The sequence below is a fragment of the Berghia stephanieae genome, chromosome 11 (genome assembly GCF_034508935.2).
Source record: "Berghia stephanieae isolate SIO BIC M18660-M18661 chromosome 11, UCSD_Bste_1.3, whole genome shotgun sequence".
NCBI lineage: Eukaryota > Metazoa > Mollusca > Gastropoda > Nudibranchia > Aeolidiidae > Berghia > Berghia stephanieae.
This window is the reverse complement of record NC_088370.1, coordinates 18565541-18590969: the sequence shown is the minus strand read 5'-3', so window position 1 is coordinate 18590969 and position 25429 is coordinate 18565541. Positions and strand designations below refer to the sequence as shown.

General features: G+C 37.3%; 1 protein-coding gene across 1 annotated transcript; it reads right to left on the bottom strand.

Moving 5' to 3' along the window:
• Positions 1 to 10863: 10863 nt before the first annotated feature.
• Positions 10864 to 19400, bottom strand: LOC144956873 (uncharacterized). Its single transcript, XM_078887662.1, has 4 exons — positions 18897 to 19400; positions 14310 to 14648; positions 12997 to 13231; positions 10864 to 11920 (listed from the first exon to the last, which is right to left on the bottom strand). Exons 1-4 carry the CDS (start codon positions 19152 to 19154, stop codon positions 11913 to 11915), a joined length of 840 nt encoding a protein of 279 aa, XP_078743788.1. The 5' UTR covers positions 19155 to 19400; the 3' UTR covers positions 10864 to 11912.
• Between the last annotated feature and the right edge of the window lie 6029 nt (positions 19401 to 25429).

Sequence of the window (25429 nt, the reverse complement as noted above, 5' to 3'; positions counted from 1 at the left end):
AGCACGTAGCAGCGATGATGGCACGTAGACAACAAGCAAGTCCTCGGGCTGGGATCAGAACCTCCATAACATAGAGGCGACAGTTTATAACTCATAAGGCCTCTGGATCCATCCTAAGGCCATTAACTCGCTCAACCCTAAAACTGACTATATCCGTAGTTTAACAGGGTTACTTTTGCCCCATGCCTATTTATTACGTATTTTATGCGACAAATTATAGGCGTAGTATCAAAGCTAATGTTTTTAGTTTTACATGTTAATGGTGGTTGAACAAAAATGTCTATGTATATGCTCATTTTTAATATATCCAATTTTGAAAAGTAGCAAAAAATTCTAGCATTGAGTGAGTTAAAACACCCGCTAATCCTGCCTTGATTAGGCATAAATACTAGAATATGCATCAATCAAGCCCGAATCAACAAAGCCCACCTAAATACAATCGAACAAGTACAAAGAAAAACTTCGTGAATGTCACCAACTGGAACTCAAACCAGGAAGAATCATCCCCATACTAGGCTAAAGTAAGTGACTCACATTACAGAATAAGAGATTAACTCCTACCAGCGTTCACACCAGAAACCAACATCGGACACGCCCGAAACCTGAAGTTCTGACAAACCGACCAGTCCCATCAGTCATAACAGGCATGCCTGCCCAAGCCGAAAGACAATTGCCTAATCGGACCTGTTCACCAATTAAAATGTTTAAGATACTACATTAGTTTCTCCTTTCACCTTCATAAACATCCATCTGTCTTCACTCCTTGTCAATAAGATGTGACTCAGACAGCCTCATCCTCCTCGTCCTCTTCACCATCACCAACGCTATTATCATCATCCTCATCATCATCTCATCATCATTCCTCACACGTCCCTAATCCTCATCGTCACCAGTTTCCCCCTGGTGCAGCTTTGTAACCAAATATACAAAGACCTCCATGGAACAATCTGACAAATTCTGCTCCGGCCCACTTAAATAATAAAATGAACTAAAATATACCGATATCCGTGTCACGTCATGTGTATATTACACTATGCTGGAAACTAAGACTGCCGCAAATCGTGGGTCGATGAGTCTATTGCATGTAAACGGGAATCAAGACCCATGTAGTATGTATGCATTAAAAAATTATACACAAAATAGTTGCTAAAAATCCCAAACAATTTCAATCGAAACAAGGGAAAATATACTGTAGGTCATTGTATATTAACAACACTGATAAAAACCTAAGTATAAAAGTTAGTGCATCAGCCTCACAACCATAAGTCGTTACCCATAGTCTCCAATCAATAAAGATCTAGAATCTAATATCATCAGAAATTCTTTACAGAGATGGCAAAACTGTTGAAAACCAGCTCCCCCTTTATCCAGCGCAAATGTCTGATCGAAGGACTCCCTACTAAGTACGAAAATGTTAAACCACCTAGGTTAATGGTCCAAGTAACATAAAATGTTGTCAAATCAACCAATACAGAGTGTTAAGTAATGCCACTCTGAGTGAATACACCACGGCTCTTATTAAAGAGCGCCTGTCTAACGCCATATGTAAGGAGATGTCTATAAAATATCTAGTTTAAAAAGATGTGAACAAAATATCCAACCAGGTCTATTAAGGATATGTATAATCCAAAATCAAGAGGTAAACCACCCCTACACAACAGATATCCCTGACACCCAGTATGCAAAGTGAGGTAATCCAACAGAGATATATGACTAAGCGCATACTATCCCTGGCCCCGGGCAAAGCTGAGGAAGCCATTCACAAAAAACCCAAAAGTTATCTGGGTCATCAAGGCACTTTGACCCTAGCAAATAACTGCCCACCTTACAAAGTCTAATAATCAGGCAAACAGTGATAGTGATAGTTGACTGAGTGCATACTATCCCTGATCCGGAACAGAGGCTGACTAACAGTCAAAGCCCCGTCCCATACTACTATCCCTGTTCCGGAACTGAGGCTGACTAACAGTCAAATCCCCGTCCCATACTATCCCTGGTCCGGAACCGAGGCTGACAAACAGTCAAAGCCCCGTCCCATACTATCCCTGGTCCGGAACCGAGGCTGACTAACAGTCAAAGCCCCGTCCCATACTATCCCTGGTCCGGAACCGAGGCTGACAAACAGTCAAAGCCCCGTCCCATACTATCCCTGGTCCGGAACCGAGGCTGACTAACAGTCAAAGCCCGTCCCATACTATCCCTGGTCCGGAACAGAGGCCGACTAACAGTCAAAGCCCCGACCGAATAAAAATCAGACGTAAATAGATCGTTTGATACAAGCAATCTGGCTGATGAGGCCTAGACAAAGCACCTGACATCTATGGTCAGAGTAGTCTAAAGTATAACGGCAGAAAACCGTGCCGGTGACAGGTGACTTAGTGCACACTACCCCGGGCCAGGACAAAAGATTAAGCACCTAGAGTCCCGTAGGTCATTAGAGACGTAATGACAGTAAAAAAGGATGATCAATCCTGGACATATAAGCTATGTCCGGAACCTCACAAGAGGGTTCCCTGGCATTGACAAACTTTACCTATGCCTGCTCCAAACGCAAATACCACGAGCAAAGCAGCATAGATCTACCTGAAAAATAAAAATAAAATATAACTATAGTATGACCCAAGCATTTGAGACACAAAACCGTCTCAAATGTCTAAAATATGAATGCCAAAAGAGCTAAAAAACGGCAGAAAACCGTACCATTGATAGATGACTTGCTTAGTCAATACTATCTCCGGTCCAGGGCCAAAGGCTTAGGCAGCCAGAGTCTGGAAATGATGTGGGTCATACATAAAGATTGCTTGATACAAACAATCTGGCTGATGAGGCCTAGACAGAGCCTCAGACATCTAATGTCTGGGTTGTCTAACGTATAACGGCAGAAAACCGTGCCGGTGACAGGTGACTTAGTGCACACTACCCCCGGGCCAGGACAAAAGATTAAGCACCTAGAGTCCCGTAGGTCATTAGAGTCGTAATGACAGTGAAAAAGGATGATCAATCCTGGACATAATATAAGGTATGTTCGGAACCTCACAAGAGGGTTCCTTAGCATTGCTATTTGTACCAATGACTATTCCAAACGCCAAAAACACGAGTGGAAATCTCATAGGTATCCCTATCCAAACCCAACAATCCCTATGCAGTGAGTAAATATCCAACAATTATAATATGTGCTATCTCACATGATGAAAAAGTGAAATAAATGTTCTCTCACCTGTATGCTCCAGGCCCAAAGATTAAGCTTATGTAGTTCGTTAGAATAGTAATGACAGTAAGAAAGGATGATCGATCCTGGACATAATATAAGCTATGTCCGGAACCCCACAAAGAGGTTTCATGTCATTGTCAAATTATTCCTATGTCTGCCCCTAAACACAAATAGGACGAGCGAAGCACCATAAATCTACATCAAAATAAATAAATAAAAATAACTATTGTATGACCCAAACATTTGAGACACAAAACCGTCTCAAATGTCTAAAATATGAATGCCAAAAGAGCTAACATACGGCAGAAAACCGTACCGTTGATAGATGACATTGCTTTGTCAATACTATCTCCGGTCCAGGGCCAAAGGCTTAGGCAGCCAGAGTCTGGAAATGATGTGGGTCATACATAAAGATTGCTTGATACAAACAATCTGGCTGATGAGGCCTAGACAGAGCCTCGGACATCTAATGTCTGGGTTGTCTAACGTATAACGGCAGAAAACCGTGCCGGTGACAGGTGACTTAGTGCACACTACCCCCGGGCCAGGACAAAAGATTAAGCACCTAGAGTCCCGTAGGTCATTAGAGACGTAATGACAGTGAAAAAGGATAATCAATCCTGGACATATAAGCTATGTCCGAAACCTCACAAGAGGGTTCCATAGTCTGGCGTGTTGCACCTATGACTTTTCCAAACGTGAATACACGGGTGAAGACAGCCGAGGTCTAACCATCAAAAAAATATTCCTCGAGAGAAAACAACTTTACACTGAACCCAAGACTAAATTAATCAATCCTCGGTGCTAACATAGTAATCCTATTTCATTCCTGTCCACTCGTACTAAACTGAATCTATTATCATTAGAATATGCCCATATAAAAACAGATAGATATGTGTGTGTAATGGATAAAGCAGATACAGAATGTTTGTATACATATAATACACTAGTCAATTGTTAGTACCACTAACTGTTAGATTCTCTGTCATACTACCATAACAGTGTAAAGCTGAGAAAATTGATGATATACTAAGACCTTCTATCTTCTCACGTAATAAACCATGCTAGCAGCTCCAAAAAAATCATTCTCCCACACTAGCATAGTAGGTATCGAGAGCAAAAAGCCTATGCTCCTCTCCTAGTAACGAAATACCGTAGTAATAAATTAAGGCTCCTGATTGAAAAAAGGTGCAAAATCATCAGTATAATATATGCCATCGCAAAAGCATCTAATGAAATATTGAACAATTGACACGTGTCTATACATATATAAAATACAAATTAGCTGGAAGTGCCAGCTATTAAGTAGTGTGCCTCAATAACATTATGGTATAAAGCTGGGACCATTAGTGACGTCTAGTTAGTCACTAAGACTAAGACCACATATCTCCCCAAAGTTATAGACTATGTATACGGCTCCAATATATCAATGTTGCCAAAATCGATATGTCATATTTTAGGCATAGAGAAGACAAAGGCTTACTCCTCTCCTAGTCCTAGCACCAAAATAGTACTAAAATAAATTAATGCTCCTGATAGAAAAACAAAAACAAACAAAAAACAAAAATGATATATCGTCATTATAATATGCCATCATAACAGCATATAATGAGTATTGAAAAAATGTCAGTGTCTGTATATATAAACCAGTTCCAATAAATCATTGTTGTCATATTAGTCCTATATTAGGCATAGAGAAGACAAAATCTTGAAGTCTTCATTCCAATCCATTGTAACAAAAAACTGTGCTAAGATATGCCCCTGAGTGAATGGAGGTCCACCATCATGGCATAAAGAAGAAGCATATATAGTCTTGTGAGGGTGTGAGATGGCTTCGTTGTTAGAAATCAACAGACGCATTGCCAAATAGACTAGAAATTCTCCAAAGTAATCCGACCCTAAGGAAATGCGATCATATTATAGACGGTCATATTTACATACAAATAAGATCATATATATATATATATATATATATATATATATATATATATATATATATATATATATATATATATATATAGCGCAAATCCACTAAATGTGTTCAGAGCGCTTTACAAAGGGTCACTGTCCAACAGCAACATTTAAAATGTAGAACGCTACTAGATGTCAATGATATTGGTCGATATTACCAAATTCCCAGACAGCACGTTAATGGTCAAATACACATTTTTCACCTGAGTAGGTGAGAGAAAGCAACAAGTATATAATATAGTAAATCATTGGAGAATGTGAAAAAAAGAGCCTTTCCCGAGCACTCAACTATACCCCTAAGCAAGGCTGGAATCCGACACCTTCCGATGCGACCTCGAGTGTCATATCACAAGGCCACATAGCATAGCAGCACATTATAAACATTTTGTCAATATTTTTAATCCGCGGATAATTGGTTATGAGTAGATAATCGTTACAGGTCTAGCTCACATAGCCTCCATCATAGTTTCTCACATGTCGGTAAAGAGAATAATAACTGGATAACAAGGCCCATAACTCATCCATTCTATGTTCCTCAGCATAATCATAAAGAGCCGATAGTAACCGAATTACCCCGTTCCAAAACGAACTTAAGCCAAAACATGTGAGAACCTCATGCGACGATAGAGCTGCTAGCAAGGCCTTCGTATAGATGTCGCTGGCTGCTAGCCATAGATGTCAGAAGATATGCCCCATTAAAAATATAGATAACGATTAAAAAATCGCCATTCTTCCCCCGAAGCCAACGGTACATAATAACAACCAAAAACCATAATTATTATTGCCTAAGAATTATGGTTCCAAAAATAAATAGCATCAAAGGGTGTAATCTATTATACTGCAGTGCAATTGAAATAAATACACCGAAGTACTCTCAGGTTAGCCATATCGCCTCTTGTATAAACATTACATTATTCAACATCAACCAAGCAACTCCGCGCCATAATGATCCCGCGCAGTCACAACAATAGCCAAGGCCGCTTTAACTCTAAAATTCAACCCGCCAATAGCGACAACCACCAAATATCCATGGGCGGAGTAGTCAAGACTGTTCTCAATCAGTAAAACCTAATCGTTGTGAAGAAAATGACAGGATTTCCAGTTTCGCAGGATGTTTCCAGCTTTGATTCAAAAAATTAAAACATGTAGATATGGATCCCATATTATCCGCGGGTGAAAATTATTAACTTTGTACTTTGTTTGATAAAAATCGGGAAAAAGGTTCGACTTTGATGATGAAAAGTGACTTAGATAAGGATTATTGTAAACTTTTGAAAGTACCTATTCTTATTATGAATAACTTGTAACTCCCTAATATGTTGGTCGATTTTGTCATTCGTAGTATCAATTTTATTATAATAGAGAGATAGGAACTTCAGAGTGGAAAAATGGTTGGTAAACAACAATGTTATATTCTTTGATCAACCGACACTGTCCATTCCTGTAGAATTGTGAGTCAAGCATATCAACGTGTTCGCCTAATCACATGCTCTTTAACTGGCCGGCCGAAACAAAGACGCTACCTCCCGTCCCGGGATTACGTTATTGTTATGCAAAATATGTACCACCTTCCGCACCACCAGAGGGTAGTTGCAATACCCAACGAGCGATGGAAGCGATGACATCAAAGAGCTACTCCACCACAGCGTTTGGATGGCTTTGCGAGATCTAAAAGCTATAACCGCGAAATGTCATGTTATTCCGACTCTTAGTAATATCGAAACGTCTCATCGTCTCATCTACTCAAAGTAAAGGGAGGGGGTGTCAATCGGATTCAATAGTCTGAAGTCACGTCCGCCCAGCAAAGAAAATTGGCACTATTTTTATTCTTTATTCTGGCTAGAACTTCACCTGTCATGTGATCCGAATGTATAAAAGTAACAAACATGATCAGTAGGTTACTATACGTATTCTATACGAGGGAAGTGACGTCACGACTGTTACCCTCCAGACGCGACTTACCGCAACACTGGCCATGGAAGCAAATGCCTCTATCTAAATTCTACTTATAGTACTCAATGATGTCCTGGCATCTATCCCATCTATCATAATAAAATTATGATATAAACATCAAACGTATAGTAAATTAGGCACGGGTTTCGAAGGTTTCTATTCAGTGAGTAATTTATGATTAATTTTTGAGTAATTTCAACTATAAGGTAAGATACAGTGGGCAGAAAAGGCGTGTATTTTAGTTAATCACACACCATCAATACACAAATGCCACTTTTACTGACTTGACATTGAACACGCCCATATAGAATAGAAGGAGCCCCTAATTTTCACGTCTCCAACGTAGGTTACCGATAGTTTACATAGTTGAGCCTTGCGACTGTCCCCCAGGGGCGTGGCTATATTCCTCTACACTTACTGAGTGTCTATCCACAGACTACCGTCCTGTGTTATCTATGTGTCTATGTGGGGAGGGGGGGGGGGGGGGTGCTAAGTACCAGATACCACTAAGCCACTAAGGATGCACGTTGCTAATGAATATTAATTATATGGATAATTCTTCTTCAAACCCGTGACATCTGACCATGGCGTACTAAAAGAGTTATAGTAGGGCTATGCATCTGACTGATTAGATCAAGCCTCATAACATTCGCTGTGTTTGGGTGTAGTCATTCCGTCTATATCCCTCGAATCAGACCGCTCCAAAACTAAACCACACCCTTAGTCCCCGATATGGCCACACCCCTCATATTATGATTATGCCCATAGTTTGATGTGACAAATTATTGAAACAAGACTAATGTGAACCTCTGATGTTCTGTCCTGACGTAACTTATGTCATTTCCCGTGGATTCAGGAACATCCCTACCAGAAAAAGACGTGTGGAAATCACGTCTAAGACGTAATCAGTTCCTTTGAACCCCCTACAACAGGGGACTGAGGAACACTGATGATGCCGGGTTGTGCAATAATGTCCAACCGCGCCCTCATCGTATTGGTCCCCAAGTATGCTAAAATCTATTATCTAGCAGCCAAGTTCCTACAACTAAACAATCCATGAGCAAAAACACCTAAAACATATAAATAACTAAATAGAACTCATCAAAATCATAACAACAATATCATATAGCGGCTACTGAATAGCTATCAATTATATATATATAAAAACGTAATAAAGATAAGAAACGGCGATGCTTGTATAATCATGGAAAAGGCAGGGTGTTAAATGAGGCAACTTACTCTTAATCTCCAGACACAGTGATTATACAAAATTAAATCAATGTAACGAATTATTTAAAACACGATACACAATAATCCACTGAAATACACTCAAGAATTAAACACATCATTAACGTAATAAAAAATTACAAAAAGAAGTAAAGTTTCCTACAATAGCTGGGTAGTATTAGTATTATAATTCTCGTCACCAATACGAGAGAGAGACCAAAAATGCGTGTGATCAGTTAGACGGAAAGATTCCAAGTGATCGGTAAATGGATGGTTCATCACTCATATGAATTCACAATTCGACCAATTGTGTTGTAGAATGTTTACATTCCCAGCCCAAAATAAAATGGGGCTGGATGCTTTCATTGGTGGACACTTTTTAGGCTCCGTACATATTCTCATTCGTTTAATTCTATGATTACTATAGATAGTTCGAAGATGACGTCACTCAGGTCTTTGTTATTGTTTTTTGCCATACGCGTTTATGAGTAATGCTCACTGAACTGTATTAACCCGACTATAAACGTTCATGGATACATACAGTTTTGTGTGTTGGTCCGTTATATTTCCGGATGGCAATGTTATGAGCTTCTTAGCCAAGCGCATACTATCCATAGAACTAAAAGTCATCTTTCCCCTCTCAGTTGTACAGGGCTTGGGACCGTCTCGGAGTGTTAAATACATCGTGGCAACCTCGACTTACTTATTGACAGGTCTGATAACCCAAACTGTCATGGCCTCATAATTTGTTGTCATGGAATGACTCACAAGCCAACGCAATATATTATCAGTTACAACAACTTTCAATCAAGCCCATAATATCGTTCGGTTATTAGACCTGCAAAGAAGTGCACGTTGGATCACATGGTTTTGTTTTTTTTTTTTTTTTGCCTTTTTTGTTTTTGTTTTTGTTTTTTTATTTGTATGTTGTTTTTTAAAAGGATAACTTTCCAATAGAATCGCCTAAAATACTTCATGTTGACAAGCAAGTGCGTATTGTAGTATTTAACACTCCGAGGCCTGATTAAAAAGGCATTTCCTCATTGTTGATTGAAAATATAGAATTTTCTTCAACGAAAAAAGGCGCAAACAAAAAAGAAAATAAATAAAATAAAGTGGAGACTGAAACTGTGGAAACTTTACTTTAAATTTGAATTTTATCAACGTGAGACAGAGTTTTTAACTTATTGTCTAAATGAATTATTTATCTCTGTCTTTCTTTCTCATTGTTTAATTTTTAAAAAATTGTTTTTTTCCTTGTAAATCATCTCTCTGTTATGAATTGCATTATGTTTCTTTATATTATGTATGATTTGTAAAACATTTGAGTGTGTTCCTCTTAGCGGGGACCTGTACTTGTGTCTGGATGAGACTTTTAGTGATCTCAAACTAAGTACTTTGATAGTGTGCTTTTGGAATCTACACCTGTTTCCTATTTGAACCAATTCCCCTTTGTCTTCCCTTCTCTTGGATGCTTTATCGTAATTCTAGAACTTTTTACTATCCCATTTTCTTCCTTTTTACTGGCGCTGATGCAACGCCGTAAAACCCTTAAAAACAAAAACAAAAACATGTTTTTTATTTTTGTTTTTTGTTGTTGCCTCTTTATATTTTGTCTTTTTATTTGCTTACTTTTTGGGTTTCATTTTAATTATTAAAAAAAAATTGTTTGTTTCTTTTTTTGTTTTGTTGTTTGTTTTTTTTTGTTTTTTATTTATTTTATTTTGTTTTTGTTTTTGTTTTTTTTTTTTGGGGGGGGAGGTTCTTTTTGTTTATTACTTTTTTTTTCTTTCGATTGTCTTTTTTTTCATCCATTCCTTTTTTTCATTGCTTTCTTCAAATACATTTATCAATTTCACAAAATCACTAAAGGGACATGTTAAAAATATGTGTATAAATGGGGGAAAACATGATGAGCACATTCTTTTCATAATTTTCCTTTCAATCCATCCGGCTCAACAGCCTTTCTCTCGTTTAATTTCGAAAATACACATCCCGTTTCTTCTTCACTGATCTCAATTCTCAATAGTCATTTCATCTTTCAAAGCCCTGTCTAATTTATGTTTTACATTTTCATTGTCAAATTTGTTTGCTGTGTCGAAACGTGTATAAAATTTGTTTCGAGTTTCAATTTCGATATCTTCTGATAAAATCGTGGGCTTTGGATTAGCCTATAGTTGACAGCAGTTTTAATCCCCAGCCATGTGTCCTTTATATTTCCAGAAGAAAAGCTAATTGAAATGAATTGTAAGATATGACAAAATAGAGTAATATAATCTAAGAAGAAGAAGACAAATAGAAAATATGATATATAATATACCGTATGTGAAAACTTCAGAATGAAACTGCATTTAAAGATATGGACTCTTTCTGCGTTTCTTTTTTTTTTTTTTTGTTTTGTTGTTGTTTTGTTTTTTTTTGTTTTTATTTTTTGGGGGGGGGGGGGGGGGGGAAGGAGGTCTGTTTCATTCTTCTTTTTTTGGTATTTTCATTCTTTTTTTTTTTTTTGGTATTTTCTTTTTCTTTTCTTTTTTTTTTTTTTTTTTGTTACGCTTTTTTTTCTTTTTTTTTTCTTTGCCTTGCTTTATTTTTTTTTCTTTTGTTTTGTTTTGTTTATTCTGTTTCGTTAAATCATGTTTTTAACAAATAGAATTTAGTATTAAAGAAATGGCACTATTGAACAACTTGTTGAATAAAACAGAACCTTAAATTGGATGAAAGGACAGTAAACAATACATTATGGACAGAGTAGTACACGGAATGGAAGATAACATAGATATAGAAGATCCGGCAGGTTGGGATCACGATAGCTTACAAGAATAAATGACTGATATAAATGGCAGATTTAGTCGAGAATTTCGTTTACTTTACTTCACCAAGCAGTAGCTGAGCCTGGTTGATCTAACAGAAATTATTTTACAATACTATCAAAAGGGAAGGAAGCGATTATTATTGTCTATTTACCGCCTTAAAAACTGAGATAACCTTTTAGATTTTTATGTCTGCAACAAACTATATAATATAAGAAAACTCCGTTTTGAGTGGCTAAAAGAAATTAAGACAAAGAAAAAGATAGGAATTAAACAATAACAATGAATTCTTGTTAAAGTTATTAAGAATTCCTTGGAAATAGATAAATAACAGTCAATTTATCAAAAGATGAAATATTCTTGAAAATGTCAGGAAAGACTTGTGTTTAACGCCCTTTTGACCACGCATTGTGACGTCAATACAAAGGCGGCACCTCCGTTTTATAGTCCGTCTGCGATAGGACTGTAAAAAAATATACAAAACTATTGATAGCAATTTAATTTCAGCCTCCATTATCCTTTTCTGTTCCAGGTTCTTGTCGTCATTGTTATCATCATCACGATTAACAGCAGCAGCAGCAGCAACAACATCACAGCTATCCTCCTCTTCCTCGCCCTCATCATCATCATCATCATCATCATCGTTAAACTCATCATCATCATCGTTAAACTCAGTCTCATCATTTCCATCATCATTGATAACGACACACAATGCATCACACACTGCTGTCATCTGCATGTCAACAACCTGTGTCAAGAAATTAGATGAAATGCTGATGGTTTTGACGTTGTGTAACAAGATACATAAAATACAGTTGATAATGAATATTTATGAAATTTAAAAGCGTAACAGGAGGATAAAAATATCAACTAAAATAGTTTTAAAGAACGTTAACCATAAAAGTTTTGTACTAGAATGTGTGCGGCTATGTGGTCTTGTGGTATGACACTCGCTTTCGGATCGGAAGGTCCTGGGTTTGAGCCTCGCTCGGCGCATAGTTGAGTCCTTGGAAAAGGCTCTTTACTCACATTCTCTCACAACACTCAGGTGTAAAAAGAGTACCTGGTCGTTAACAGCGTTGTCTTTGTCCGAAAAATTGTAATATCGCCAAAGAGGCGTCATGTCTCGTCCTACATGTTAAATGTTACTGTTGACCATGGACCCCTTGTAAAGCGCTTTGAGCACATTAAGTGGATATTGCGCTCTATAAAGCTCACTTTTTAAATGTTTTTTTTTCATAGATGATCTATATTAGTAAATGATTGCTTATAACACAAATAAGAGAACCCTAGGTTGAGCCACAACTTTGACATCTAGTTTTAGTTTTACCTACCATGTACTTAAATCCTCATTGCCGCCTAGTGCATGGGTATCCCCCCCCCCCCCCTCCTCTATACTCTCTTTTAATAAAGGACTAAAATATAAGTTTTCAAGTGGACCAAATAAAGAAAATGTTGTTTATTTCAATGGAGTCAGATAGTAGAACACGACTTGTTACATACGAAAAGGGTATAGGATATAATATGATGGTTGAAGTCGTGTTTGTTTCTGTGTATTTTTTTTATCGATCCCCCTGTTGGCAGCAGCCTCTTATGGTTATCACACTACTATGTTATGACGATCGACCCAATCAGCAAAGTCCGGTCCGCACTCGTGCACCGTCGCGAACCCGCCCTTTTGCATCGTCACAACACACCGTTCGACCAGATGCTCTGCTGTTGGCTAGGGACTCCTTGTAAAGCGCTTTGAGCACGTTTAGTGGATATTGCGCATATTATATAAAAGCTGCAATTTTATATAAGCTAATATACTAATTCACTCACCAAACTGTTGATGAATGAGGCTGGCCATATGTGGCATGGAAGCAAGGTGATTATGTAAATATGTCGTGTTCCATCTCATCTGTGGATATTGGCACAGCAGGTATTGTAGAATGACGCGATAAACTCCTATATCTGTCAAAAGGTGTTGAACACAGGCCAGGTAGTCTGTGTTTGGAGATACCAAATGGCGGACCACCATGTTGAACAGCAAGACACCCAATGAATACATGTCACACTGGAGGAGAAAACTGGAATATATTTCTATTATTGTCACTTTGTGATGTAGTGCGGCCATGTGGTCTAGTGGTATGACAATCGCTTTCGGATCGGAAGGTCATGGGTTTGAGCCTCGCTCGACGCATAGTTGAGTCCTTGGAAAAGACTCTTTACTCACATTCTCTCACCGTACTCAGGTGTAAAATGAGTACCTGGCCGTTAACAGCGATGTATTTGTCCGAAAAATTGTAATATCGCCTAACAGGCGTCATGTCTCGTCTTACATGTTAAATGTTGCTGTTGACCAGGGACCCCTTGTAAAGCGCTTTGAGCACGTTAAGTGGATATTGCGCTATATAAAAGCTCAATTTTTTATTTTTTTTAAATTATTTTTTTTAGAATCTGTAAATTAATGTAAACATGGCACATTGTAAAAAAGTATGAAAATATTTATTAGTATAGATAGGTCGAAGTTGACGTCACTCCGGCCTTTGTTATTGTTTTTTGATTTGTTTTTTTTTTTGCCATCCGCGTTTGTGAAGTAATTCTCACTAAACTGTATACTCTGACTATAAACGGTCATGGTTACACACAGTTTTGTGTGTTGGTCCGCTATACTTCCGGATGGCAATGTTGTGAACTCCTTAGCCAAGCGCATACTCTCTCTCTTATCACATTTAGCTTATTTTCAGGGGCATCGGGTAGGTCAGATGGACGGTCTTTGCGTCGTATCCTAAAGGTACCCGCCCCTACACAGTATGGCCTTGGGCAAGTCACCTCGCCCTAGCTCAATATGCAGGGCTGCACGCTTGACACCTGAATTATCATTATTATTATTATTATTATTATTATTATTATTATTATTATTATTATTATTATTATTATTATTATTATTATTATTATTATTATTATTATTAAAAAGATGATGATAATGATGCTGATGAGAAGAAGAAGAAGAAGAAGAAGAAGAAGAAGAAGAAGAAGAAGAAGAAGAAGAAGAAGAAGAAGAAGAAGAAGACAATCTACGGAATTAGACATAATTCGTTTACCATAATTTAAGGAAAAAGAATTGTAATAATAATATAGAGTCCATTTACCAAATAGAAGTCAAAACATTGAATTCTCATGTCTGATAACTCTGGTGCCTTGTATCCAGGAGTACCCATTCGACCAATGATGGACACAGATGTTGTGGTCACCAGACATGCCACACCAAAGTCTGACAAGATGGCGTCTCCGTCTTGTGAGATTAGTACGTTATCTGGCTTGATGTCCCTGTGAACCAGCTGACGTGAGTGGAGATAGTTGAGAGCACTGGTCAGTTGTAGCAAGTACTTGTCGATGAGATAGGTGGTCATATTTGGTAGATGCCTGGTCAGAGATCCTGATGGGTAATAGGGCATGGTCATCACGTATTCTCTTGGACAGTCATAGGCCTGTGGTAGGAAACGTACAGGATAGAATTAAACTATTGATGTCGCCAATCTATTTAATGAAAGAAATAATATATGCCCACGGCCTCAAAACGGTATCAAGCCAGGATGATTAACCCTCTCCTTACCAACCATAGAAAAACCGCCACATTCGTTACGATCCAACCAGCACTTTTATAATTCAGATTCCTTTTGTAAATCACACAATTAAAGACAATTGTTTTATTATAGCTATAAAAACGTGGCACAGTGTTGAAGAGTTCATTTTGCTGATCAATATTATACATAGAATGTATTTGTTGCTTTTCTTTTTGAGTAAGAAAAGCTATTTTTGTGTTGGGTGGTGTGACATTTTGGGGAAAATTCTGAAAATGGCTGGTATGGAGAGGGTTAAAGTACTGAAAATCAATAATATCAACGATTGGACGATTGGCAGACATTGGAAGTGACCACCATCTTGTCACAGCCAAAATCTCTACTAAATTGATGAAAACAAAAATAGCAAAACAGAAGGAGAAACGTTTCAACACAGATAAATTGAAAATCCCAGATATCCAAAACAATTTCAATATCTCAGTCAGAAACAAATTCAGTGCAATACAAGATATTACAAATACAAACATGACAATCCAAGATTTCAACCACGTCATGCAGGAAAGTGCCACTGAACACTTAGGACACAATAAATCCAATACAGAGAATTGGATATCAGCAAGGTCATGGGAGCTCATTAACCAAAGAAAATCAATCAAACTAAATCTCCTGAACGCTAAATCCCCCCGACTGAAAGAAAGGCTATCCAGTGAATACTCATTGAAGGATAAAGAAGTGAAAAAATCCACAAGGAAAGACAAAAGAGATTTTGCAGAAAATTTAGCAACTGAAGCAGAAAATGCAGCTGTAAGACACGACACACAAACACTATACAAAATCACAAAAAAGCTCTCGGGAAACAGAAGTTATGGTCAATAGAAACCATTAAAATCCCAAGATGGTAGTGTCATCACAGACGAAAAGGAGAAAATTGAAAGATGGAGAGAATATTTCGCAAACCTTCTGAACAGACCAGACCCATCTTCTTATACAGATATCCCAGAAGCAGAAATGGACGTAGAGGTTAATCTTGGTCCAATCACTGAGCATGAGGTGCACGAGGCAATACAACAACAAAAAAATGGCAAGGCCCCAGGTATTGACAAAATCACTGCGGAAATGCTTAAAGCGAACTCGCAAGAAATGTCCAAAATTCTCAGTAAACTGTTCACCAACATTTGGGAAAAGGAAGAAATACCAGAGGATTGGCAGAAAGGCATCATCCATAAAATAGCCAAGAAAGGAGACCTAGGAAATTGTGCTAACTGGCGTGGAATCACACTCCTGTCCGTAACAAGCAAAATTATTAATAGAATCCTTCTGAAAAGAATCTCACCTCACATTGAAAACATTCTTAGAAAAGAGCAGGCAGGGTTCAGAAAAGGGAAGTCATGTAGTGACCACATATTTACCCTGAGACAAATCCTGGAGCAAAGCATTGAATGGAACAGCCCCCTCTACACCATTTTTGTCGATTTTGAAAAAGCCTTTGACAGCTTACACAGAGAGTCCCTGTGGAAAATACTCCGCCATTATGGTATACCGATGAAGATAGTCAACCTAATCAAAGCAATGTACAGCAACTACCAATGCCAAGTGATCTGTGGTAACAATTTAACAGACAGCTTTAATGTAACAACTGGTGTAAAACAAGGCTGCATACTCTCCCCGCTTCTGTTTATCCTGGCTCTAGACTGGCTCATGAAAAATACAATTGATGGTAAGAAGAGAGGCATTCGCTGGACACTGACATCTTTTCTGGAAGATATAGACTACGCAGATGATATCGCGTTAGTTTCCAGTACACACAGAGACGCCTCAGAGAAACTAAACGTACTACACAAGAACGCCTCGAAAATTGGACTGAAAATAAATTTCGATAAGACTGTACATTAGGGTGAATCCAAAACATGACAGTGAAATTAGGATAGATGAACATATAATTGAAGAGGTAACAGAGTTCTCCTACCTCGGATCCAAAATAACAGACGACGGAAATGCAGAACACGATATCAAGCACAGAATTCAAAAGGCAAACCAGGCTTTCGGCATGCTGAAAAACTTTTGGAAATCAAAGCAAATAATGAGAAAGACAAAGCTGAAAATATACAAGAGCAATGTTTTAAGTGTACTGCTTTATGGAAGTGAAAGCTGGAAAATGACATCCTCCTTAATACAGAAACTAGAAGCCTTTCAGAACAAGTGTTTAAAAAGAATTTTTAATTTATTTTGGCCTACAAAAATAAGAACAGTGGATCTATTAAAGAAAGCTGACTGCACTAGCATTGATAGCCAAATAAAAAAAAGAAGATGGCGTTGGCTGGGTCATGTGGCCAGAATGGAAAAAGGGTCACTTCCTAAGACAGCCTTGTACTGGACAGCAGATGGGAAGAGAAAGCGGGGAAGACCCAAAGAAACCTGGCGAAGGACGATGGAGAAAGAATTAAAGGAAGCAGGCCTGTCCTGGAATACAGCCACCGCAAAAGCAGCCGATCGCAAAAAATGGAGATGTCTGGTGGATGCCCTATGTGCCTCAAGGCCCGAAGAGGATTAAGTAAGTAAGTATAAAAACGTGGCACAGTGTTGAAGAGTTCATTTTGCTGATCAATATTATATATAGAATGTATTTGTTGCTTTTCTTTTTGAGTAAGAAAAACTATTTTTGTGTTGGGTGGTGTGACATTTTGGGGAAAATTCTGAAAATGACTGGTATGGAGAGGGTTAAAGTGCTGAAAATCAATACTATCAAAATTGAGTTGAGGTCATATGTTTTACTATGGAAAATAATTATAAAAGTTTAAAGTGATTTCCACCTCATGGTCAGTTTAACTTAAATATGACTTTTGAGAATTTGATTTGAGCTGGGGCGAGGTGACTTGTTCAAGGTCACACAGCGCAGCGGCGAGTGATCGAACTCGGTACTTTTCGGGTATGAAGCAAAGACCGTACCTCGTAACTTAGCCGCGCTGCCCCCGGTTTTGAGACGATGTGTCACAAAGGAAGAACAAGCAGGAGAATAAGGCAGTCGAAAGAAAGAAACAAAGAACAAAAAAAAAACAAAAAACAAAAAAAAAACAAAAAACAAAAAACAAAAACAAACAAAAACAAAACAGGCCCATATTTGCAATTGCATGACTGATAATGCAAATATTATTATGGGCATTGTTGCAATGGACAAAACATTGTAATAATAATAATAATAATAATAATAATAATAATAATAATAATAATAATAATAATAATAATAATAATAATAATAATAATAATAATAAAAAATCATTATTATTAATATTACTATTATTACCATAATCATCATCATCATCATAATCATCATCATCATCAATATAAATTGATAGTTAGATAGATAGAAAGATAGTTAGATAGATAAATAGACAGACGGACAGATAGATAGATAGATAGATAGATAGATAGATAGATAAATAGACAGACGGACAGATAGATAGATAGATAGATAGATAGATAGACAGACAGATAGATAGACAGGTAGATAGATAGATAGACAAATAGATAGATAGATAGATAGATAGACAAATAGATAGATAGTAGATAGATAGATAGATAGACAAATAGATAGATAGATAGATAGATAGATAGACAAATAGATAGATAGATAGATAGACAAATAGATAGATAGATAGATAGATAGATAGATAGATAGATAGATAGATAGACAAATAGATAGATAGATAGATAGATAGACAAATAGATAGATAGATAGATAGATAGATAGACAAATAGATAGATAGATAGATAGATAGATAGATAGATAGATGGATAGATAGATAGGTAGATAGATAGATAGATAGATCGATAGATATATAGATAGATAGATAGACAAACAGATAGATAGATGGATAGATAGATAGATAGACAGATAGATAGATTAAAACAAGGATGAATGGAAACACTGAAAGGCAAACAGATAAATGGAAAAGTTACAACAAGAAAAACATAAGAAAAGTTGTATCATTACAAGCCTAATAGAAATATAGATTAACATAATATATAAATAGATAGACGCTTAGACATATTATGGACAGATAAGAAAAAATAGCTGAAGGACAAGAAATATAATATAATAAACACTGTATATCAGTTTTATTATCTTAATAAGTCGGGTAGATAATCATTACTTACCATTATGTTTCCGATAATGTTTTTGTGTTTGATGTTCAGAAGAATGTCCACCTCAGTAAAAAATAATTTCTGGATAGTTTTTAGACTTGCAGCTGGTGAATTCTTATTTAAGGTTTTCACGGCCGTTAAGTTACTCCCATCTCTGGATCGAGCAAGCTTCACATCCCCCGCCAGTCCTTTCCCAAGGACACGGACTGGGGTGAAGCCAAAAGAGTGATAAAAATCCTGATGGCAGGTGGTAATGAAAAGGTAATTCATGATTTTCTACGTTCTTGGAATAAGGATATCCAAATCGAAAATGGAATGAATCTAACTTTAAAAACTATCACAGAAAGGTCAAACCAATGATTTAAGTATCTATCTGTAAAATACTGAACACACTTGGTCATCAAACAATGTGAATGACGTGAAAAGTTATAGCTAGACGTCTAGATGAAATAAATTGTCTTGATGTAAACACAATGAGGAAATACTTCAATATGTAGCACTCAAATATCGCACAACCGAATCGGTGAATGTTGAAATTTCAACTGAATCAAAGTTTGAAGGTTTTAGAATATATCAAATCATCATGAATCGATGTTGACCAATCAGCGAGAAGAATTCAATCACGTGATTACGGAGAGTGACCACTTTGTCCACAGTGAGTAACAATAGCCGGGAATGACTTACCTGTCCATGGTCAAAGACCTCCAGGCGATATGACACCTGGTTGTTTATGTAAGCAAGACAATAGGTTGCCCCATGGCACTTTTCTCTGTAGACGGGGCGGGGTGGGGGCCTAGTCAGTAAAAAAATTCCAAGTTTCAAAGTTTATTCAATCTTAGGCTTTCGCCAATAAATCAACAATTTGATGACAACATACATGAAAGTGGAAAAAAAATAAATAAAAAATGGTAAATGGAACTAAAAAATAAACTGATACACCACACAAAAAATACAACAATCGTAATACCACCAATAATAATAATAATAATAATAATAATAATAATAATAATAATAATAATAATAATAATAATAATAATAATAATAATAATAATAATAATGATGATGATAATAATAATAATAATAATAAATAATAATAATAATAATAATAATAATAATAATAATAATAATAATAATAATAATAATAAATAATAATAATAATAATAATAATAATAAAAGAAGAAGAAGAAGAAGAAGAAGAAGAAGAAGAAGAAGAAGAAGAAGAAGAAGAAGAAGAAGAACAAGAACAAGAACAAGAACAAGAACAAGAACAATGATAATAACAATAATAATATTACCATCATCATTACAACCACAAACATCACCATTACCACCACCACCACCATTACCAAAAAATGTGAGCCTTCGTCGAAAGCAATATGTGCTCAAAGCGAGCGAGAATAAAAAAAATGACATGTAAAACGTAACAAGATGGATTTATCCACAAAGACACGGGTGTCAGCACCCTATTTGTACCTGGGTTAGGGGAAAGAATGTGAGTAGAGAGTTTGTTACAAGTACTCACCTTTATCGTGCGGCTATGTGGTCTAGTGATACTCGCTTTCGGATCGGAAGGTCCTGGGTTCGAGCCTCGCTCGGCGCATAGTTGAGTCCTTGGAGAAGACTCTTTAATCACATTCTGTCACCATACTTAGGTGTAAAATGAGTACATGGCCGTTAACAGCGTTGTCTCTGTCCCAAAAATATGTAATATCGCCTGACAGGCGTCATGTCTCGTCCTACATGTTATGTGTTGCTGTTGGCCAGGGACCCCTTGTAAAGCGCTTTGAGCACGTTTAGTGGATATTGCGCTATATAAAAGAACAAGTTTTTTTTTAATTCCACCATAATCGGGGTTCTAACAAGTGGCCATTTCTTTTAATCAACCGGAAGTTATGATGACATTATTGTAAACCAAAAAGTCAAAGGTCCGCTCAACATCGCTTGATTTGTATTAACTTACCCAACCCAAACACCGACTATATCCGTAGTTTACCGGGTTACTTTTACCCTATGCCTATTTATTATATTTTTATGAGACAAATTAAAGGCTTAGTATCAATGCTAAGGTTGTTTTTTACTTTGTTTTTACATGTTAATTGTAGTTGAATAAAAGCCTATCTATATACTAATACATGCTCAATTTTAATACATTTTTTTTCGAATTATGAAAAGTAGCAAATATCTCTAGGATTCAGTGAGTTAAAACCTATGGCCTTGCATTTGACTAATAGATCCATTAAAAAAAACTTTTTCAGTTGTTTAAATTTAAAAAAAAATAATTTAAAATTGAGCTTTATATAGCGCAATATCCACTAAATGTGCTCAAAGCGCTTTTCAAGGGGTCCCTGGTCAACAGCAACATTTAATATGTAGGACTGGACATGACGCCTTTAGGCGATATTACAATTTTTAGGACAAAGACAACGCTGTTAACGGCCAGGTACTTATTTTACACCTGAGTACGGTGAGAGAATGTGAGTAAAGAGCGTTTTCCAAGGACTCAACTATACGACGACTGTGAGGCTCGAACCGGCGCGTCCCGGCGAGTGTCATACCACTAGACAACATAGCCACACAAAGTTTGTAGGTTTTAGAACATCAAATCATAACGAATCGATGTTGACCAATCAGCGAGAAGAATTCAATCACGTGATTATGGAGAGTGACCACCTTGTCCACGGTGAGTAACAATAGCCGGGAATTACTTACCTGTCCATGGTCAAAGACCTCCAGGCGATATGACACCTGGTTGTTTATGTAAGCAAGACAATAGGTTGCCCCATGGCACTTTCTCTGTAGACGGGGCGGGGTGGGGGCCTAGTCAGTAAAAAAGTTTCAAAGTTTCAAAGTTTATTTAATCTTAGGCTTTCGCCAGTAAATCAACAATTTGATGACAACATACATGAAAGTGGGAAAAAAATAAATGAATAACTAAAAAAGGTAAATGGAACCAAAAAATAAACTGATACACCACACAAAAAATACAACAATCGTAATACCACCAATAATAATAATAATAATAATAATAATAATAATAATAATAATAATAATAATAATAATAATAATAATAATAATAATAATAATAATAATAATAATAATAATAATAATACCATCATCATTATTACCATAAACATCACCATTACCACCACCACCATTACCACAAAAATGTGAGCCTTCGTCTAAAGCAATATGTGCTCAAAGCGAGCGAGAATTTTAAAAATGACATGTAAAACGTAACAAGATGGATTTATCCACAAAGACACGGGTGTCAGCACCCAATTTTTACCTGGGTTAGGGGAAAGAATGTGAGTAGAGAGTTTGGTATAAGTACTCACCTTTATCCTGCGGCTATGTGGTCTAGTGGTAAGACACTCGCTTTTGGATCGGAAGGTCCTGGGTTCGAGCCTCGCTCGGCGCATAGTTGAGTCCTCACATTTTCTCACCGCACTCAGGTTTAAAATGAGTTACTGGCCGTTAACAGCGTTGTCTCTGTCCCAAAAATATATAATATCGCCTGACAGGCGTCATGTCTCGTCCTACATGTTATGTGTTGCTGTTAGCCAGGGACCCCTTGTAAAGCGCTTTGAGCACGTTTAGTGGATATTGCGCTATATAAAAGAACAAGTTTTTTTTTAATTCCACCATAATCGGGGTTCTAACAAGTGGCCATTTCTTTTAATCAACCGGAAGTTATGAAATTATTGTAAACCAAACAGTCAAAGATCAGCTCAACATCGCTTGGTTTGTATTAACTCACTCAACCCTAACATCGACTATATCCGTAGATTACCCGGGTTACTTTTACCCCATGCCTATTTATTATATTTTTATGTGACAAATTATAGATAGGCGTAGTATCAAAGTTAAGGTTTTTAGTTTTTACATGTTGAATAAAACTATCTATGAACATGCATTTTTAATACATTTTTTCCAATTATGAAAAGAAACAGAAATCTCTAGTATTGAGTGAGATAAAACCTATGGCCTTGTACTTGACTAATAGATCCATTTTTCAAAACTATTTCAGTTGTTTAAATTTAAAAAAAAATAATTTAAAATTGAGCTTTATATAGCGCAATATCCACTAAATGTGCTCAAAGCGCTTTACAAGGGGTCCCTGGTCAACAGCAACATTTAACATGTAAGACGGGACACGACGCTTGTTAGGCGATATTACAATTTTTTGGACAAAGAAACGCTGTTAACGGCCAGGTACTCATTTTACACCTGAGTACGGTGAGAGAATGTGAGTAAAGAGCGTTTTCCAAGGACTCAACTATGCGCCGAGTGCGAGGTTCGAACCCAGGACCTTCCGATCCGAAAGCGAGTGTCATACCACTAGACCACATAGACGCACATGCATTTTATTTTCTTCTTATTTTTCATGTTAATGGTGATGTGTGTCTGTTTGTTTTTTTGTTTTTTTTTTGTTTTGTCTTCGCTTAAAAAAAGTATTTATTTATGTATTTATTTTTGTTAATGAAGCGCAATATCGACTAATTGAATCCAGAACGCTTTTCAAGGAATGCCAAAGAAAACAGCAGCACGGAACCTTTGGGACGGGACATGTGCCCAACATTGGGAATTCCGATAGCCTAGGGGGTCCCACAGAGAGGAGTCTAATATTCTATGTTTTAAAAATAATTTATACACATGCATGAGGTTGTGACTACTAACGAAAGAGTGAAAATGGAAAGGCTTCGTATGGGAACAAAACAGACAATGGACATTTCGGGTACAAACCCTTCGTCAGCACATTTGTGTATTGTTGTGCTGACGAAGGGTTTGTACCTGAAACGTCCATTGTCTGTTTTGTTCCCATACGAAGCCTTTCCATTTTTACTCTTTCGTTAGTATTTCACGATCACCGGCTTCAGGCAGCCCTTACCTTTTTCTACTTTTCCGATGTTGTGACTGAGATGAGAAGATACAGGCTGCATATATAACAAAGAAAGTATTGGACTGGAACCCTCAGGGCAGAAGATCTAGGGGAAGGCCACGAGGAACATGGAGAAGAATTAAAGAAGCTGATTTACAGAGAAGTGATAAGACACGGAACGAGATTTAAAAAAAAGTTAGATCAGGATAGAGAAGGGTGGAAACTGTTTGTCTGTGGCCTATACCCTGACCCAGGGTGAAAAAGGCAATGGATGAATGAATGAATGAGGTTGGGGGGGGGGGGGGGGCAGTTGCGAAGGCTCTATGTATAAATACAATGGGACAGCGTGGCTCAGCGGTACGGTCTTTGCCTCGGAAGGTCCTGGGTTCGAGCCTCTCTCGGCGCATAGTTGAGTCCACGGAAAAGGGCTATTTACTCACATTCTCTAACCGTACTCAATGAGTACTTGGCCGTTAACAGCATTGTCTTTGTCGGGGAAAAAAATGCAATATCGCCTAACAGGCGTCATGACCCGTTCTGCATGTTACTTGTTGCTGATATTCAGGGACCCTTGTCAAGCGCTTTGAGCACGTTTAGTAGATATTGCCCTATAGGGATTGAGATTAGCGGAAGAATAGCGTCCCTTGATTGGACGTCACATGTGGAGAAGTTTTTTTGTAAACAAACCAACTACAACCCAAGCGGTCCAAACACAAAATTTATTATTCATATTTCTGTACAAAAATGCATATCATAATCAACGTTATGCATTTTTGTACAGAAATGTGAATAATAAATTTTGTATTTGGAGCGCTTGGCTTGTAGTTGGTTTGTTTACAGATAACTTCTCCACATGTGACGTCCAATCAAGGGACGCTACTCTACCGCTAATCTCATTTCCTATATATAAATGCTCAATTTTTGTTTGTGTTTTCTTGAAAACCAACGCGTTACTATAAAATGACCACCTTGTCTGCAAATTACTTTGTTGACAACCAGCTCTGATGTTGTTGGTAAGGGGGTTGGAGGGTGGGGGGGGGGGGGGGTTGGCGAGACATAATAGGGCCTTAAGGGCATCAGAACTCGTACATGTGAGGTGCTGTTGTTGGTAGGGGTGGGGGGGGGGGGGGGTCGAGACATAATAGTGCCTTAAGGGCATCAGGACTCGTACATGTGAGGTGCTGTTGCTGGTAGGGGTTGGGGGGGGGGGGGGTCGAGACATAATAGTGCCTTAATGGCATCAGGACTCGTACATGTGAGGTGCTGTTGTTGGTAGGGGTGGGGGGGGGGGGGGGGGGGGGTCGAGACATAATAGTGCCTTAAGGGCATCAGTACTCGTACATGTGAGGTGCTGTTGTTGGTATAAAAATATATTGTAAAATGTTTTGAGCGCATAGAATAAAAGCTCACTTTTTTTTTGTCATTATGTGCGGCTATGTTGTCTTGTATGACACTCGTCGTCATCTGATCAGAAGGTCCTGGGTTCGTCCTCAAAAAAAGGCTCTGTAATCACGTTTAGCTCAAGTTTATTATTATTATTATTATTATTATTATTATTATTATTATTATTATTATTATTATTATTATTATTATTATTATTATTATTATTATTATTGTAAAAATGATTATCAATATTATTATTGTTAATAATAATAATATTAATAAT

Coding starts and splice junctions, on each gene's coding strand:
- LOC144956873 (XM_078887662.1), bottom strand. CDS start 19,154: ATGAATTACCTTTTCATTACCACCTGCCATCAGGATTTTTATCACTCT. Junction 14,649..18,896: donor ACATTATCGGAAACATAATG/GTAAGTAATGAT, acceptor TTCCTACCACAG/GCCTATGACTGTCCAAGAGA. Junction 13,232..14,309: donor AATGTTTTGACTTCTATTTG/GTAAATGGACTC, acceptor TTTCTCCTCCAG/TGTGACATGTATTCATTGGG.